This window comes from Trachinotus anak, unplaced genomic scaffold (genome assembly GCF_046630095.1).
Source record: "Trachinotus anak isolate AG129_WGS33_773 ecotype Australia unplaced genomic scaffold, CSIRO_AGI_Tana_v1 ptg000020l, whole genome shotgun sequence".
NCBI classification, from domain to species: domain Eukaryota; kingdom Metazoa; phylum Chordata; class Actinopteri; order Carangiformes; family Carangidae; genus Trachinotus; species Trachinotus anak.
Genome location: NW_027273871.1, coordinates 2,676,844 through 2,694,412, shown reverse-complemented (window position 1 = coordinate 2,694,412; position 17,569 = coordinate 2,676,844). Strand labels below are relative to the sequence as shown.

Sequence of the window (17,569 nt, the reverse complement as noted above, 5' to 3'; positions counted from 1 at the left end):
ATTTTTCATGATGTCTTTTGTGTTCAGGCGGTGGGCAGTATACGGAAGCCCTGAGAGGCAAATGAGAAGAAATTCTGGTGATTGATTTTAAAAAAAAACATTTACTTATTTTCTCTCATGTGTTCATGACTTAAGGACGGGTGAAAAAAATGTTTTGCCAGGATAATTTTTCTAAAGTTTCTTATTTTTGATTTGTTTTCCAAGTGAGAATTATTTTTTTCTCAAGGTAAATTTTTCTAAGTAACTTTTTTTGTGTGTGAAAACAGATATAGTTTTGGCAGGTGTAAAAAAAAAAAAAAAAAAAAATAATAATAATAAAAAATTGCATCTGGATTTCTGGATTTGTCGAGTGTTTGTTGTTGTAATACTTACTTCTGCCACAGCATGCTGAAATCCATCACTATCAGTCTACATAGGACTAAAAGCATTCATGTTTTCTTCCAGGTGATTTCTAATCTCTCCACAGACTCTAAGATAGTATACTACTTATAGACTACTTATACTACAAACATAAAACAGTTTTTGGCATGTGAGCAATAAGGAACATTTATCAAGTAATTTCCTCCCATTTATAGTAAAGTGTAAAGTCACTTTTAAGAGCAACTTGCAGTTGATCACGACTGATCACATATATGTTCAGAGAACAGCCATCAGAGATAAAGACCGAGCCTACATCTACCAAATTGTACATTCTTTAAAAATCCTTTCACCTTATTCAGTATATGTTATTCTCCAAGAACACATAGTTATAATCATAATTTTATTTGTGTGAAATCTTTAAATCTCAAAGAATAATTAACATGGGAAATTAGCAATAATACAATATATATATATATATATTATATATCATGTATAAATACAGTGTATAAATATGGATGAAATTATAGAAAATCAGCAGAAATAAAAACTAAATACTGCTGCATTCTGACATTCTGCTGTTGGCAGATGAGGTATCTATTATATAATGCGGAGAATTCAATATCATATGACAAGTGCAGACAATGAAGATCCTTACACAGTGAGTGCAAATAAAATTATTGCCAAATTTAGTTTTGTTCTCAAATTATGTAATTATTTATCACATGTAAATATTCTTGTCTTACTTCTTCTTCTTTTCATTGCTATTATTATTATTATTATTATTATTACCACACAGAATTTTGTCTTTTAGTAGCTTGATAAAGGGAACTATAGGGAACTGCTTAAGTGAAGTGCCAGTACATCAGAACTGTACTTTAAGGAGAGCAAAATAATATTTCTGTTTGCACATACAGGATGTGGTATGTTTACTATGTGTGTGTGCTGAAAGTCTCTTAAAGCAGTCCAATAACGTCAACATCGTCCTCGCATTTACACTCCACTTTGTTGCTGGTGACAATGTCAGGCTGGGCCAGGCTCCCTGATGTTGTGGTAGTTTCAATGAGGACTTCATGACTAACATCAGGTGGCTGATGCTCTGCAGCCACTGCTGTGTCGTGCCACGGCAAGTGAGCGTTGTGGTAATTCCTCACTTCCTCCAAACAGCTGCTGGCGTTTGGGTGACTGTGGGAAAACCTGATATTAGGTCACAGCAAGTAAATTTTAAAAGGCTCCACTGAATGCATCAAAGCAAATGTCACTGAGCTGTGAATTATGTGAATCCTTACACCATGTAAAGTATAATGTAACTATGAAGAAGATTAACCTGGAATCGTGGCTCTGGACCCTGGAGTACAGGCCCATTGCATGATATGGGCAAAAAGATGGGCAGGGATGGAAGCCCACTGTGTAGGTCATCAGGATGGGACACGGGCACATGTTAAGACCCACTAACTTAGACTGAGCTGGAGGTGTGGCTGGAGGTATGGCCTGTGGGACAAAAGAGGAAACGCCAGGGTCCTGTCCTTCTCCCTGTCCTGTTCCCCACCCTGAGGACAAACACTCCATGCCTTTCTTCTTCTGGGGGCGAAACTCATAATCTGACAACATATAACAAAGCAGAGAGCGTAAGTGAAAATCAAAAGTTTATCATTCATACCAGAACAGACTCACACTCAAATTACCGTATTGTATATCTACAGAAAAGACACTGCAGCGACCTTGCAGTAAATGCTCATTATCCTCTAGTCTCTAACAGCTGCTACCATTCATACCAGGGAACTGCTGCTTATGCAGGTTTTTCAGTTTGTCAGCCACTTCAAAGTAGGGCCTCTTCTGTTCTGCAGTCAGCTTGGACCACTCATAGCCCAGCTGAACACTGGTGTCTATCATGCCGATTCCAGGGCAGGCTTTGCGCAGGACACATCGATGGATATAAGACCACACCATAAAGGCATTCATCGGCCGTTTAATGTGTCCGTTCTTGTCTTGGACAGACTGCATCTGCTTCACATCTGAAGGAGAGATTTGGGGAGTGATTGGTTAGTTTGTAGAAATAAGCAAACTTCAAGTGGAACATTATGGATCATTTAGATAAAGATTGGAAAGCTGTATAAAAGAAGTTGACATAGTCCACAAAGTTGTTACTCTGTTACTTTCTCGCCTTTGGATGTATCTGGAAAGAGACTCTGGGGATACACTTTACTATTTATTATTATACTTTTATAAACCAATTTGAGAAAGCCAAGAAAAATAAAGCTCCAAAAACAAAGAAGACTGTATATTTTTAGTATGTGACAAGTGATGCCATCGGACAGGCTTTTTGTACGAGGAAGAGAGAGGTCTTACTGTAGATGGTGATGCTTGAGCCCATTCTGTGATAAAATATGAAAAATGAGAAAAAAAAAAATCACAGAGTGCATAAATAACTGTGCTGCCAAAGTGGGTATGTGTCCGATTCATTTGAAGCAGTTAATGCAATGATTAAAGAAATTATGAGATGCTAAGTCAAAGTCAAAGGCTTTTAATCAAAATCCAGACCGTCAAACCTTGTCACTTATTATCTCATAATTCTGACACAGAAAAACCAAAGTTTGACTGAACATCAGAAATCAGAAATTTAACCTGCACAGAATACATCATCTTCTGTCATTAGATCCTGAATTAGAAATTTGATTTAGTGTCTGTCGCATTTTTAGGCCACTTCCTAAATGTGACTAGGAATCTCACACTTGTGAAGCTCAATTTTTGTCTATTTCATGAATGAGAATGTTAGATTTTGTCTTACATTATGATTTTGACCAAGTATGCCATCATTGAGAGTATCAGATTAGTCTTACTATCATTATTATAGTATTATAGCAGCTTATTTTCCTATTTCTGACAGATTCCACACAGACCCTCCAGGGATACTGCACCTTCCTCTGTTGGCGGGATGGTGAAGCTGGTGACTGGGCTGGGGCTGGGTGAGGTTGCAGCCAGGTGGACCGGGTCTCCAGCGGCCTCCTGTGGCTCATCCAGCCCCCCGGACAGAGGCAGCCTCCCTGCGGTGGCCCGGGCCCCTGAGTGGCCCGTCTCTGACCGGACCCCGCCATTGAGAGGTAGCGTCTTTAAAAAGGTGGATATCGGAGGCAGTTTCCTGTGTCCAAATTCATTTCTTGATCCAAATGAGGACACGGGATTGTTCCGGGTCCCGCTCAGGTGCTGAGCCCGATCTCCGTTTCCGGTGTCCCGGCCCGGTTCTCCGGTGGAAGGACCGTGGTCGTCCTCTCCCGTCGTTTCTCCGGTTTTTCTTTTCATTTGGCTGGTGTAAACCTGGGTCGGGGTCTGGGTTTTAATGTGGCCCGTTGTTTCACCTGGATTGTGATGAATTAAAAGCCACTGGTTGCCAAGACAACAGAGAACGTACCTGGACGTTACCATGGCGTCCAAAAAAAGCAGCTCATATTAAGTCAGCAACACCTGAATATTAATAGTTAGCAAGCAAGGAGAAGAGTTGGAAGTTAAACAATAATTCAGTTACCCAAAAGTGATTGACAATAAACCATTTAAATAGTCACCAATAAGTAATGAATAAACATTTGAAATAATTCGTTTTAAGTAATAATAAATTGTTAAAATAGCTCTATGCATGTTGTTCTACATAAATTACCCAAAACTCCTATAAACATTTTTTTTTTTAAGTGTCAAAATTAAATTTTATTAAAGCTAAAAAATACTGTTATCAGGCTATAAATTATCCACCACAAGTTTGTTTTTAATTACAGAGTGCCCCCAGTGTGTTAAATGGCCCTGTCCAGGATCAAATGTAATGCAAACATCAATAAGACCATGAAGACAAACTAACCTACACTTAGAAAAAAGGAGTAAAACTGAATCTTTAATGTTATAATTTAATGTTGAATGAAGTACAGAAAATATAGAGTACAATTAAATGAAACAAGCTGTACCAATAAAGAAAAGAAACAACATGATTTCCATCAACTAAATAATGTTATTAGTAACTCTCCCATATGAACATAACCTTACAAGTAAACTAATAAAATATTAAACTAAAAACTATGGAATCATCCTTCTGAGAGTAACAAAATAAAGATTTGGTCATTTGGAGTGCAGTGCCTCAGAAAATGACAAGAGGCTCTGCTTAGCTGTGTTTGCACATCAAACAGAAAACTGAGCTCATACACAAAGTCACACATACCCATTCACTCATTTCTCACATACACTTCACTCGAGATCCACAAACCCTTTGGACTGGTCCTCGGCTAGCCATAGAAATTATTTATTAAAACTCAGCTAATGAGAAAAAAAAAAAAAATCCAGTTCCTCGAGTTTATCTAACGCAAGTCAAATGTAGGGGTGATTATTTTTCTAGTACTTCATTTGTGAGGCCCAGATATGCAAGGGACTAAAAAGTTAGCTGCAAGATGAAAAATGTTTAGTGGCAAAAATACTTTGTAATTAAAGGTACGTTGCTGAGGTGTGTCAAAAATTCTGCTGAGTGCCACTGCCTTAAACATGAAAGAAATTTTGATGATTGCAATGTTCAGCCTTGTAGATGGTGATCCTCTTTTCCTACAGTAGACTGGAAAATACTATTCAAAAGATATTATTCTGCAATATAAACAGTGTCTGTCTGCAAAAGCAGGATAGACAGAATAAATCTGCATGGGTTAGAAAGCAATGCTTACAGAAAGGTGTCTTCTACAGCAGCATAAAAAATACCAGTTAATAGCAGTTTGAATAAAATACTGACTGACCCTTTCATCGGGCATTAATATGTCAGAGGTATCCAAAATGTGAAGTAGCGGACAAGTATCCCTTTTAACAGTAACCTGTTAAAGAGCCGAGCACTATTTTACGGATCTTTTTTCTGAGCAGTCCTCACATGGTTGTTTTTTAGACATCAACAAAACTTTAGGTGTCCTACTGTACATCCATCTACTGTGAACTGCTAGAAGCCTGATATAAAGAGGGGAGGGGAGACAAAGAGAAAAAGATGTAATATGCAATTCATTATCTCACTGCATAAACCCATTCTGCCCTCTGCTGGAAGACTAGAGTATAGATTCTGTATACTCCAGATACTGTAACTGTTATACTGCATGTACAAGGAGCGAGATAGTAACAATCACCCCCTGGCAATAATGTAATGGCTTAAATTTTGTGATTGAATTTGGTTGAAATTATCGAAGAAACATGATATCTCAGGCTACAATGCAAAATGAAGGCAGCAATGCCATTTTCATCTGAGTCAAACCTGTTGATTGAGTTCTCTGTGCAGTTACAGAGAAAAACATTTTGCAGCGATGTTTTCTAATGAACGGGGATACACTGCAGTTCATATATAAAACGGGTCGAGACTTTCCCCACAGGAAAGTAATGACTGGAAGCTGTGGGTTGACAGCTCCCCTGCTCTTTGGGTGTTATCTGTGTGGCATAAATTCACACCTCAAAATACCAGTGGGTGAGGGGCACCAGTGGGCATGCTCCTTTGCTTCCAAGATCAGGTCATCAGACTGGGATGCTTAATGATCGCTGAAACATGCAAGGTCGTCTTCAAGTACAGCAGTCCTTCTGTGGTTCACACTCTCATATTGTCAGACATGCACACCCACACTCACACACATTTGCACTCCTTCATTTCCCAAAATTGCCAAAATTAGCAAAGGCATCTTGTTTGGGTGGAACCACGGCTGGGGTGATGGAGTGTGCTAGGCCCATCCCGACTCCTGGCACTCCCATGCCAGCCATGCCACCCATCATCACCGGAGTGGTCATGCCCATATTCATGCTCATGTTCATTCCCATCATGCCTTGGTTTACAGGAATTCCCCCCATTCCCATGGTACCCGTGGTCATTGAAGGTGGCATACCCGCTGCCATTGATGCAGGCATGCCCATCGTCATGGTACTGCCTGCCATCATGGGATTGGCTGGTGGTCTGCTGGGTGTCACATGAGGCGGGGAGCTGAGGTTCAGGCCTCCAAAGTTCTGGGCCAACAGGTTGACGGGAGGCACTGCTGCACAGACACAAATGAGCGGGGAGGAGTTAATCCACTCTGTTTACCACTTGGGTTATGACGCTTTACAACATGTTGGTAATTTTTGTCAGATAATTACACTGAGCATCATAATCTAAACAACATGTACTGAAAATGTTGACTGACATTGACCTGTCCCACAAAATATCGTGGTCACTTAATTTGAAATGTTGTGACACATCATGTGAAACATTTTTTATATCTCACAGAATGTTATTTAATACATGTTTCATAGTCCTACCGGCCAAAGTATAGAAAATGTCAATAAAAACCAGGAGGGATAATATGGCTTAGAATAATTTACCCCATCCATAAGTCTACTGGCGTTTGTATAACAGTTTTATCAGTCTATCCTAGCAGTATAACAACAACTCCTCATAATAATATTAATTAATCATTAAACATGACCCGGACCTAGATATGAATGGATGGATTAACCAATTTAATTTATGTTAGGTTTCTGCTAAAATCACATCCAAATACATTTTATAATTAATGTTACTATCTCAAAATGAAGACTTTTTAATACCTTTTATGGCCTTTTTAAGGAATTTTAAACCAGTGCTTTTTAAGACTTTTAAAGACCTGCAGATAACCTACATAATAATGATTTTATTTAGTTTCTTTTATACATCTGCACATAGAAAATTCATTCCAGTGAAACATGATACCTTGTTGCTGGATGATATTGTTGAGTGTGGGCGGTGTCTTGGTGGGGTTGAGGCCTGCTGATAGGAAGTCCAGGCTGATGTTGACCGAGGGGTCCGACCATGTCGACCCTAATGATCCGACCCCAGCCTTCTGCTGTTGTCCTATGGGCTGCTGAGATGTCATGCCTCCCAAGCTCTGAAATAAATTACAAATATTTTACACACAAAGAATATGGTTATTTAAATCATACATATCAAAAGATTACTGAACTCAAAAAGAAAAAACATCCTGTAAAGAATTTAGGAATAAGCCCCATTTGGATGGGGATTTATTTCCTGTGGTGTGATTTAAAAAAAATTGCCTGCTCTGGTCAGTGATTTTAATCCATTCTGGAGCGCATATGTGAGTAGTTTTTCACGCCCTCTCCAGTAATAATTACATCCAAAATAACCTACTGTTATTCAGCAAAGTCGCGGCTGTAATTTAAATTCCACCTACAATGACACCCTTGTCTTATGAAGTCAATCTGAGTTTCTAAAGTGGGAAGATTTACTTTCTTCTCCTGCATTCCTGTGATGTGTACCGTACCTACCTGCTGAGAACGAGAAAGGGGCATGGCGGGCATAGCAACAGATGCGCCTGGCGTCGCCCCTCCCATAGAGAAAGTCATGCTTTGAGACGCACTCAGTGTTGTATGGGGATTGGTTAGTTGATGGTTAACTCCACCCATCAGCATCAGGTCAAACAGTTCAGCAGAAGGTGGAACAGAGGTGGGATTAGAGGCTGGGTTTGTGGGTGACTGGACGCTGCCAAACGGGTCAGTGACGGGCTGGGAGGGAGCAGAGCTAGACGAAGCCGGTGGATTGGCTGAGAAGGCGTTCCAGTCTCCAAATTCTCCATTTCCATTGGATGATGCAGCAGCTGGCCAGAAGAGAGTAGTGATATTTTTAGTTGTGACTACAACATCATGGATTTTTACAGGAACTGCCCCCCTCCAGTCACTGCCCTAAATTTACATTAATTTTTCAAAAACGCATTAAAATACACTCAAAACAAAATACACTCGTTGTATGTATGATATGAATTTTTATGCCACGGTGGACATCATCTGACTCTGTTAGGAGAGTGTAGTTCAGAGTATAGTTCACTTAAGTGTTCCCTGAACACCTCAACTGTTTGGCTCAGTTAGCACAGTTTATTATGGCTGGTGTGAAAGCTGTCAATTGAACCCTGGCGTTCACCAACTGGACTGGACCGCCATCGACTGAAAAGGCGGGTCTGGTCCACTTCCAAGTGAACTCTGGTGCGGTTTATTTGTGGTGCGGTGTGACACCAGAGAACATAAACATGCACATTAAAAACATTAAAGTTCTATGTGGGTCCTGGTCATGTGCTGAACATACAGGATGACTTTGCCAAAACTGTTCAGTCAATTAGTTACCTGTCAGTCTGTATAACTTAATGTTTATTTCTCTTGCAAATATGTATGAATGTTTCCCTTTGTCTGGACCAAATGAAACAAACTACAGATGTGAAGCGCCCTGAGATGACAGAGGGAAAAAGAAACTTACCGGTGGAGGTTGGAAGGCTGGCAGAGGCTGCTGGAGAGGAGAAGTCAGCAAAGCCAGCAATGAGGTCTGAACTGCCACCTGGATGGACACACACACGTGTATTCATACATTCAATATATATTGAATACATCTTTATGACTGTAATTTCTTTCTTATCTTTGTGAGTGTAGCTGTTTGTCGTTACTTGTTGTGGTGCACTGATTGGATGAAGGGTCAATCACCAACAGGTCAGCTAGACCGCTACTGGATGACTGCCTGACTGATGACTGACAAGAGAAGAAGAGAGAGAAAGCAATGAAACATGAATATGAAATGAGCAATGAAACACCTGCTATTGAAAATGTGCCTCACGTTCAGAAAGCCATGAGTGTTCATGTGGGTACCTTTTCCTCTGGGCTCTTGTCTCCAGTGTAGTGAGCTGCAGCACCCAGGTCCAGAGTCTTGCTGCTTGTTGCTCCGCTGCGTTTCCGTGTGGTGGTGGTTGTGGTTTCTGTTGCTTGTGTGATCTGGATGCTCTTCGTTGTGACAGTTTCCTCCTCATCTTTGAACTCCAGGGTTTCCTGCCTACCGTTTCTTGATGCTCTGTCCTCCTCGTTGTCACTATGGCAACCAGAATATGGATGTATGAGAAACGGCACTCAGGAGATTTTGCTGTTTACTGCTTTGTTGCTTTATTTTTTTAAGATTGAGTGCAGTGATCTCTGTGCATCATTGTTTGGTTATGCAATGAATAATCTAAGACACAGAGGTTTAAAGATTTTACACACTGTGACTGAGAGGCCAAAAACCAATGGATGCGCAGTGAGTGGGTGGCTCTCTGCATTATTTTATTTTTGTTTATTCTGGTTTTTAAAAAGGGGGAGCAATTACAAAGGAAGCCAACAGGCTATTGCAACAACACCACAAGTCTGCACAACCAAGAAAGCATGTAGTAACACTGGTATACACCCTCAGACCATTTCAAAACATGCATTCGTGCAGCTGTTTTTAAAAAAAATGTATACCTCATTGTCTGTCTGTGTTTACCTGATTCTGTCGGGTGAGTCGTCTCGTTCCTTCTTTCTGAACTTGTTGAGTGTGTCGTCGATGGTGCTGCCTATCTTGTCACTGATCTCTCCGAGCTTCTCGCTAAAGGGGAAAGCTCCTCTGCTCTTATCCCAGTCCTCATCCCATTTACTCCGATCCAACTCATTAGCTGGAAAGAAGAAGACAGGAAAGGGGGGAGGGAGAGAGGGAGGGAGAGAGAGAGAGAGAGAGAGAGAGAGAGAGAGAGAGAGAGAGAGATAAAGAGACTTTGTAAACAGTCACTCATACTCGTGGTATAAACCTGCTTCGATTAATCGTTAGGTATATAAAATGAAATGTCTTGTTTTGTCTGAATAGTCTGAAAACAAAAGATACAATTTACATTATCATATAAAACAGCAAATCCTGACATTATAGAAGTTGGAACTGGCAAATGTTTTGCATTTTAGATTTAATTAAAAATAATGAATAAAATATCCTCTTATCAATAAAGGCAACGGTAAAAGCATATCTCTAATTATCATTATTTTTTAAGTATGTAAAAAAAATGGTTGACGAGACTTAAATACATTGCATAATAATGTCATGTTGTGTTACATTTTCTGTGTTTATCCAGCGACTTCAGTGTACTCAGGCTTGGCTGCAGAGACGATGATAAGCAGTCACCTGTCATTTTACTTTACTGGATCAATAGGAGCTTTACTCTAGCGCTGAAACAATAAATAACTCGTCATAATTTTGATCCGTGACTGTTTTAATGATTAATTAAGTATCAATTAAAAGCTTTTCATGGTTATAGATGATCCAAGGTGAGGATGCTTTTCTGTGTTTCATGTCATTGTATGACAGGACTTTGGGCTCTTAAGTTTGCAATTAGCTATCAATTATAACTCTAATTTATCAGAGTTAGAGATTAATCAGCTAATCAATAAACCAGTATTTAAAATTCCTTATTAGTACTGACAATTTAAGTTTTAATACCTAATCAGTGGCGCTGCAGTGAATTACTCACAGTTCTTAAAGCTGCCTCCTCCTCCTCCTCCTCCCATACTGTCAGAGGAGACTCCAATGTATTTATCTTTGTTCTTCTTGGCTTTCTTCCTCTCCTCTCTCAATCTGTCGTCATCCTGGATGAACTCCACCATCTCCTTCACCTTCTGTCGCACATTGATGCCCTGATCCTTACCATTCTCATCTGTAAACAGACACAAGTGCACAAACAAATCAACATTAAAGCCTATTGCTAATTTTTTCTGTCTAATGTCAGCTTGTCAGCTATATATGAGCCTATATGTCATTCACGTTTATGTTCCCCGCCACAGTCTTACTTGTGTGCCTGTAAATCCCATTTGCACTATGTTTACACTCCCTTTTTTAAAGGTAGAGGCCACTTCGCACTTTTCCTTGCAAAACTGACCACTGCAAACTGCACGACCTTAGTAAATACAGAAGAATATTTAATCATCCTCTGTTAAAATCTTCTCCTATTGTGGGTGCAATCCTCCCCTAAATGCATATGCAATGAGGTGAGAGCTGCACCTTGCAAAAAGCTGCACAAATGACTTTTACGCTGCACTCCAAAACCAGCACAAAAGCCTTAATAATCTGGCCCTAAGTGATTTTCACAGATCTCTCAAATTAACATAAAAGTAGAGAAGATGAAGAAGATAAAGTTTAACCAATAAATAGGTAGCTAATTGTCATTTAGAAATTCACCAATGAAGTGGTAGTTTTCTAGAGATCGCAGGTCGTAGATATGCTCTCTGGCACTGGTGACGACTCTTTCAGACCCATTCCTGATCAGATATGCCAGCAGCAGTAAAGCCTGGGAGACAGATAAAGAGAGACAGCAGGAGATGGAGTGAACACAGAATAAGAGGGTTAAAGAAATGATGATGGGATGTTGTCAGGATTGCTAAGAGAGAAATAATTGTCCCTGAAAATATATTTAAAGACTCAGTTCTACTTTACTCAACTGTTCAAGTGAAAGTTATTTTTTCTTCCAGCAGTTTCCCTGCCCTGAGTCATGTATCCTCTCTTAAACTCAGCCTAATTGCTCTCTAAAAAATCCAAACTCACTCTTCCTTGGCTGTTGCATAATTTATAATCTTTGCTTATCAGTCTGATAAGACTAGCGGGTAGGATACAAGAAAGCAGTTGAGATGCACTGCTCTGATATTTGCTCTATAGTATTGAGCAAATATTTTTTTTAATTGTATAGAGTCTATACAATTACAGGATTCACTCATACCTGCGTCTATAAATGGAATAAACAAGGAAGCAACCAAGAAGTTGCTCCTGTACAGCAGAGAATAAAACTTATACACTGCTCCTTCTGAAATCACTGCACATGTGCAATCACACAGCACACAAGGGCAGAAAGCAGTGAAACAATATGACAGTAAATGAGACTCTGAGCTTTAATGAATCCTGACAAAACAATACAGAATTGTGCTGCAGTGCATGAGACAACACAGGCACACCTGGGAAACAACCAACACACCTTGTAGACTCGTCTCCAGTTCTTCTTGTTGTCCTTCAGCATCCGGGTCCACAGCATGTTCATCACCTCTGGGAACTGCTCATACATAAAGGTAGATCTACACACACAAACACATACACACAATACATTATGCTGGGAAAACCAATGCAGAGTCAGACCTCGAGAACAAAGCCTGTGGAGAGTTAGCTTTGACCGGGGTGTCTTTTTGGCCAAGGAAAGACCCAATAAGTTTTGACGCAGATCCAGTTAAAGGGGCAGATCAAGAAATTATGTATTCAGTTTGCTTAACATTGCCTGATGTTTGCTTTTCAACATTTTTGTCAGTTTATCAGGAAATAATGCATGGATGTAAAAAATTTGGCGAAGATCCAAATAATCTGGATCTGGTGGAAGAAAATGCTGAATCCACCTTAAACGCAGTTGTATTATAAATAGTAAATAACAGTGCCTGTTTACTGCATGTTTACATCAATGTTGCATTCAACACGCAACTATTAAAATTACACAATAACAAAAGGACTTGCAATGAGGCGAGTGGTAAAACCATACAGCTGTGTGTGGCTGTCTGTAGGAATTAAAGACAATAAATAATAAAGATGTACTTGGGAACAAAAGACGCGTAGGATTGTTTGGCCTTGGCGGAGGTGGGCACTCTACTGAGAATGTGTGTCCATCTGCTGCCTTGGTGATAACATGCAGGCATTTATGTGCATATACAGTAACTGTGCTTGTGTGTGTGTGTGTGTGTGTATACATACTTAGCTATTTCTCCCATCAGTTGTCCAGAGGGTCCCCAGGGGTCGTCATTGGTGGCCTCTCTCACCTTGGACTCGATCTCTGAGTAGTTCATCACCACATTGGTGCTGTTGACACAATTTATATATTTTCTAAATAAATTTGTGGCAGCATCAATATTTCAAACATGTAAAGATGAAACTCTCACTACTTATTACTGTCAGCCTTTCAATTGGTCAGGCTTGTTTATCTTGCAGAATCAAGGAGAATCTCAGTTGACTGAATAATGAATGGCAATTTTCTAAAAGCCTGTGTCCGAACTGCTGCACTTCAGAGGACAGCCATGCAAATGTGTGCACATGTTCCCACAAGCACCCCGTGTAAGAAAATATTCAGCTGTTTGGAGCACAAAGGAGGATGAAACAGTTCACACATGAACACAGGGTGAATTTGGTGTCTGTACGTGTAACACAGGGCGACACAGCCAAACCACGCCATAAGCAATGTCTGCTTCCTGTCCTCTTTGTTTTTGTGTGCTCACCTGCGGCTGTGTTTGCTTTTCCTATCTGTGTGCGCATGTGTGTGTTTGTTTGTGTCCCATCTCTCAATGGGCATGACTTGTTCTACAGACTGCTGGCAAAAAAAAAAAAAAACACAGCCAAAAGCACCACAACTTGAAACAAACCTCACACCTCTCTCATCTTATCTACTGCTCCTCCAGCCTGTCATTCCTCTGCTTCCTTCTGGCCTTTTTTCATATTTCTGTCTCCTTTATTTCAGACATTCTGTTTCATCTCAGTCTCCCAATTTTCAGTCCTCTTGTTACTTCTTTATTCCTACACAGTTACTTTCCTTTCCTACTTTTTCTCTCTTTCTCCTCTGCCACCCTCCCAGCTCGAGGATAAGAGATGCTGTAGACTCCATTATTGTCCATAGATAAGATAGACAGACAGCGAGGGCTACATAATAGCATGATTCTTAATCTGCAGGAGAAGCAAGGCTGCCACTGCCAGCTCTGTTGAGGCAAATCAATAATAGAGTGTATTCATCATGACCAGCCAGGCACAACCAACAGCTGATGGGAGCTGGTGTCTATTACTCCGTCTACAGCTCTGTTACTACTTCTTCATATTCCCTCTTCTTGTCTCTTTCCTTTCTTTGGTCTCGTCACTCATCTTTCCTTTATGCAACTTTCCTCTTCTTTATCTTCTTACTGCATCTGGAATATAACTGATCCTTTAAAGGGCAGAGCCAACCTGAGAATGCAGCTGTGGCAGAATGCAACTGATTTTCATGAGAGCATTTTCACTGTGACAAGCTTTTTTGCCAAACCAATGTACACTCTGCCTGTTTGCCTGTTTATCAGTTATACATAGCTAAAACTAATGCAGTCTAATACAACACCTCTCTAAAACATTCAGAAAAAAAATAGAGACCCCAGTGCTCAGAACTTTAAAGTATAATGAAGGTGCTCTTTGGTGGGGAACACAGTTAAAAAAAAAAGAAAGATCCAAGGAACTCTTCTACCAATAAAGTTTAAAAGCCTTTACTTATTTGGTTATTTCACAGGTTACCATTACACCTTGAAGAAGTCTGTTTGTGTGGGTTCTGACACAGCTCGTTTCAAACACGTACAGTCCATGTTTTTAAGGATTTCACAATGAAATAAGCATAAATAAAGGCCTTTGAACTTTCTGTTAAAAGAGTCCCTTGGATCTTTCTCCTAACCTTCATTGAGAGATGATTTACTGCACGTGTCATATTAGACGACTAGTAATGTCCAACTTTTAATTACCAGCCTTGAGCCTCGTGTATCATTAAATGAATGAAATGAATGAATTAAATACTTAATTTGGTTCATTGTTCTTATAAATTGCATTCATACTGAAATTTGTGTAAAATAGGAAATTAAGACTGAAATACAAACTCTACAAACAAAATCTAAATGACTTAACATGTTGTGGTAAAAACCTAAAATGTTACGAGGGAGACAGTGAACCCAAATTTATTAGTATTGTAACTAAAAAACAGATATAAGCAGAAGACAGATTCTTCTATAATTATTAGAGCCATTTTAGATTCATGTGCTACTGAAGTGAAGACACTCTTCCCCGGTGTGAAGATGATCACATGGAACAAAGGCATGCACTAATCAAATAGTGGCCAAACGCACTGGATCATATATCAGAAAGAAAATACAATACGGACTAATCATGAACAGATTAGATGCTATTTGAGCAGGAAAAGGTATTCTGATTTAAAAGGATGTCACAGACTTAAGCCTGTGATATTGAAAATGAAAATGAAGTATCAAACCATTTCCATGTGAAACTGTAAGACATTAGCATCATTAGTGTGTGACATCCACTACACCACTGACATACCTGTGAGACTGGTAATTCAAACTGAGCAAATTCTGTCATTATTATTTTTTTTTTGTCAGTCTATAGAAAGAATAGTCTGACTATACAATGCACTATTCTTACAAAATAAGGATGTCCTTTAAAATCGGTCGAGACAATGACTCTAATGTGAATGGTAAGGTTATAACATTGAATGAGGATTGTGCAGCCTGAATTAAACCTTCACTTTATTCTAATTCTGTAGATCTCTTATTCACTTCTCTCGTGCTTTCAATGCAACTTATTGTGGCTCTATGAAACATGTGATGACATATGATGATCCTTTGCAAAGCTACTTAACATATTCTATTTTAGCTGCAACAAACCAAGCTTTCCCGATAGCGATAGTCAACTACATGATTATTAAATAAAAGGGCATGTTACATGAGGCAGTTTTACTTAGTTATCTTGCTCAACTCTCCTGAGTAAATCCAGTGTTTTCTTTGAGAGGGTTTGGGTTTTACATATATAATTCATTCTGCTTCTTGAAACAGGCAGGACAGGAAGCTGTTGTTATTCCTTCTGAAATGGCTGTATAGTAGTTTATTAGGTACACCTAGCTTAAACTAGTGCAATACAATACATCCTACCTTAATGAGGATTGTAATATTCAGTTTTTGTTGACATTGTTTTAAAGAGGTGTTGGTTCAACCGTCTGATCATTTTGGAGGATGTAGTTTGTGGTGGTATTGAACTGTATGGCATTATACAGAGAGGTGTTTCTGTTATTTAGCCTATCCTCACTGACATGAATGGGGTGGACAAAATAATAGGAATACCTGATAGTATAACACAATACAATTTCAACAGCATCAGAGACTCCATCCTCCAAAATAATCTTACAGTTAGACCAGCACCTGTCTGAAAAAATTCAACAACTACCTTTATGAAGGTAGGATTTACTGTAGAGCTGTTGTATTGTACTATAGACCACTTGCAACAATAGCTATCAGAGAGACACACATCAAAAGAAGCATCTTTGCTCAGAAAAACAACACAACGTAGTAGGCTGCAGCACCAGGATTAGCTCCTACAGTATGATGTGTTCCGTGGCTAACAAGCTTTGTTGTCTCTCTGTGCGGGACCACGGGGGCATGGGCCTCGTTAGACCGGTGATTGGTAGCTAATTGGTAGGACACATGCAATTATCTAGCTTTTAAAAAAATTGCAATAATCGATGCTTCGCTTTCTGGTGAGGATGTCACGTCAGGTGACAGGATAGTGGAGGCAGCGGGCATCACCAGGGTGGGACAGGGCGTGATCCTGCAGCAGCACCTGCAGGAGCAGTAACACCGCCGACCTGGGCTTAGCAGTGCTAGCGGAATTAGCTAACTGGATAGCTTTCGTTCCCAATCGGAAACAAATTCATTTCCCAGTTTACAATAACGTATCATTCCCGTCCCGTGCGAGCTAGTGTTGAAAAGGCACAACAGAAGCCGCCGCTGTAAAAACCAAAACAAGACATTTCTATTTATACGAGGTTGAAGATTGGCAGCTAGCCAGCTAGTCAAAGCTAACAGCTGAGGGCTGGGGCCGTGACGTCACGGCCCCGTATCCCCTGCTGTCGGCGCTGAAAGCCGCTGATGCTGCTCGGTGGCGGGCAGCCGGTTAGCTTGGCAGCCGGTTAGCTTAGCAGCCGCCGCAGCTCCGCGGTACTCACGCTTTGTCCACCAGCTCTCTGACTTTCCACATATTCAGCATCTCCCCACGGAACTGCGGGCTCGCCGCCTCGATACTGCGTCGCCCCCGTGTCTTTACGCCCCGCAAGACAGAGGTGGTATCCGGTCACCGACGACAGATTTCCCCCCCCACAGCAGGCTCCTGGATGAGCTCCACCGGTTCAGCGGCCGCTGCGGTTAACGGACCGGCCCCAGTTGCTACGGAAACGTGGGTCTCTGTCGACGTCACCGGAGCGTCGATACGTGCATCTGTTTTTTCACGGAACAACAAAATGACGCAAGAACATGGAGACAATTAGAGAATTTAGTCTGTTGTGTTATCTGGATTAAGGAAGCAAACAAGGAGCTGGCAGTGCCTTGCTCAAGGACACTTAGGTCATCAGTATGGAATGGACTTTTCAGTGAAGCAGGACCATGGAGGTCAGGGGTCAGGGGTCAGGGGGTCCTGGTCCAGAGCCTCTGAAGTAACTTCATATTTCTTGTGTTTAAAAGTAATGGATCTGGATTTGGAAAAAAAAAAAAATGTTATGTCCAGTCTCCAAACAACACAAAGACGTTTTTTTTCATTAACAGCATGTCAGTCTACATGTTGGCCTCAAAC

General features: G+C 40.4%; 2 protein-coding genes across 3 annotated transcripts; both read right to left on the bottom strand.

Moving 5' to 3' along the window:
• Positions 1 to 1,255: 1,255 nt before the first annotated feature.
• Positions 1,256 to 3,784, bottom strand: LOC139637457 (uncharacterized). 2 transcript variants are annotated; one of them, XM_071506181.1, is made up of 4 exons: positions 3,276 to 3,784; positions 2,133 to 2,372; positions 1,685 to 1,958; positions 1,256 to 1,554 (listed from the first exon to the last, which is right to left on the bottom strand). In XM_071506181.1, the coding sequence occupies exons 1-4, from the start codon at positions 3,778 to 3,780 to the stop codon at positions 1,314 to 1,316; spliced, it is 1,260 nt and encodes a 419-aa protein (XP_071362282.1). In that variant the 5' UTR covers positions 3,781 to 3,784; the 3' UTR covers positions 1,256 to 1,313. The 2 variants fall into 2 exon arrangements, with proteins under 2 accessions (XP_071362282.1, XP_071362283.1); XM_071506182.1 differs by having other exon boundaries at positions 1,256 to 1,542.
• A 440-nt stretch (positions 3,785 to 4,224) lies between these two features.
• LOC139637388 (clathrin interactor 1-like) lies at positions 4,225 to 17,147 on the bottom strand. The gene is made up of 12 exons (XM_071506061.1): positions 16,950 to 17,147; positions 12,911 to 13,015; positions 12,153 to 12,249; positions 11,366 to 11,474; positions 10,662 to 10,844; positions 9,650 to 9,818; positions 9,007 to 9,223; positions 8,808 to 8,889; positions 8,624 to 8,701; positions 7,645 to 7,973; positions 7,073 to 7,247; positions 4,225 to 6,380 (listed from the first exon to the last, which is right to left on the bottom strand). The coding sequence occupies exons 1-12, from the start codon at positions 16,988 to 16,990 to the stop codon at positions 5,998 to 6,000; spliced, it is 1,968 nt and encodes a 655-aa protein (XP_071362162.1). The 5' UTR covers positions 16,991 to 17,147; the 3' UTR covers positions 4,225 to 5,997.
• Between the last annotated feature and the right edge of the window lie 422 nt (positions 17,148 to 17,569).

Coding starts and splice junctions, on each gene's coding strand:
- LOC139637388 (XM_071506061.1), bottom strand. CDS start 16,990: ATGCTGAATATGTGGAAAGTCAGAGAGCTGGTGGACAAAGC. Junction 9,819..10,661: donor AGGAGGCAGCTTTAAGAACT/GTGAGTAATTCA, acceptor TCTTCTTTCCAG/CTAATGAGTTGGATCGGAGT. Junction 7,248..7,644: donor CCCTTTCTCGTTCTCAGCAG/GTAGGTACGGTA, acceptor AATTTATTTCAG/AGCTTGGGAGGCATGACATC.
- LOC139637457 (XM_071506181.1), bottom strand. CDS start 3,780: ATGGTAACGTCCAGGTACGTTCTCTGTTGTCTTGGCAACCAGTGGCTT. Junction 2,373..3,275: donor CATCCCGCCAACAGAGGAAG/GTGCAGTATCCC, acceptor TCTCTCCTTCAG/ATGTGAAGCAGATGCAGTCT. Junction 1,555..1,684: donor GTCCAGAGCCACGATTCCAG/GTTAATCTTCTT, acceptor ACCTAATATCAG/GTTTTCCCACAGTCACCCAA.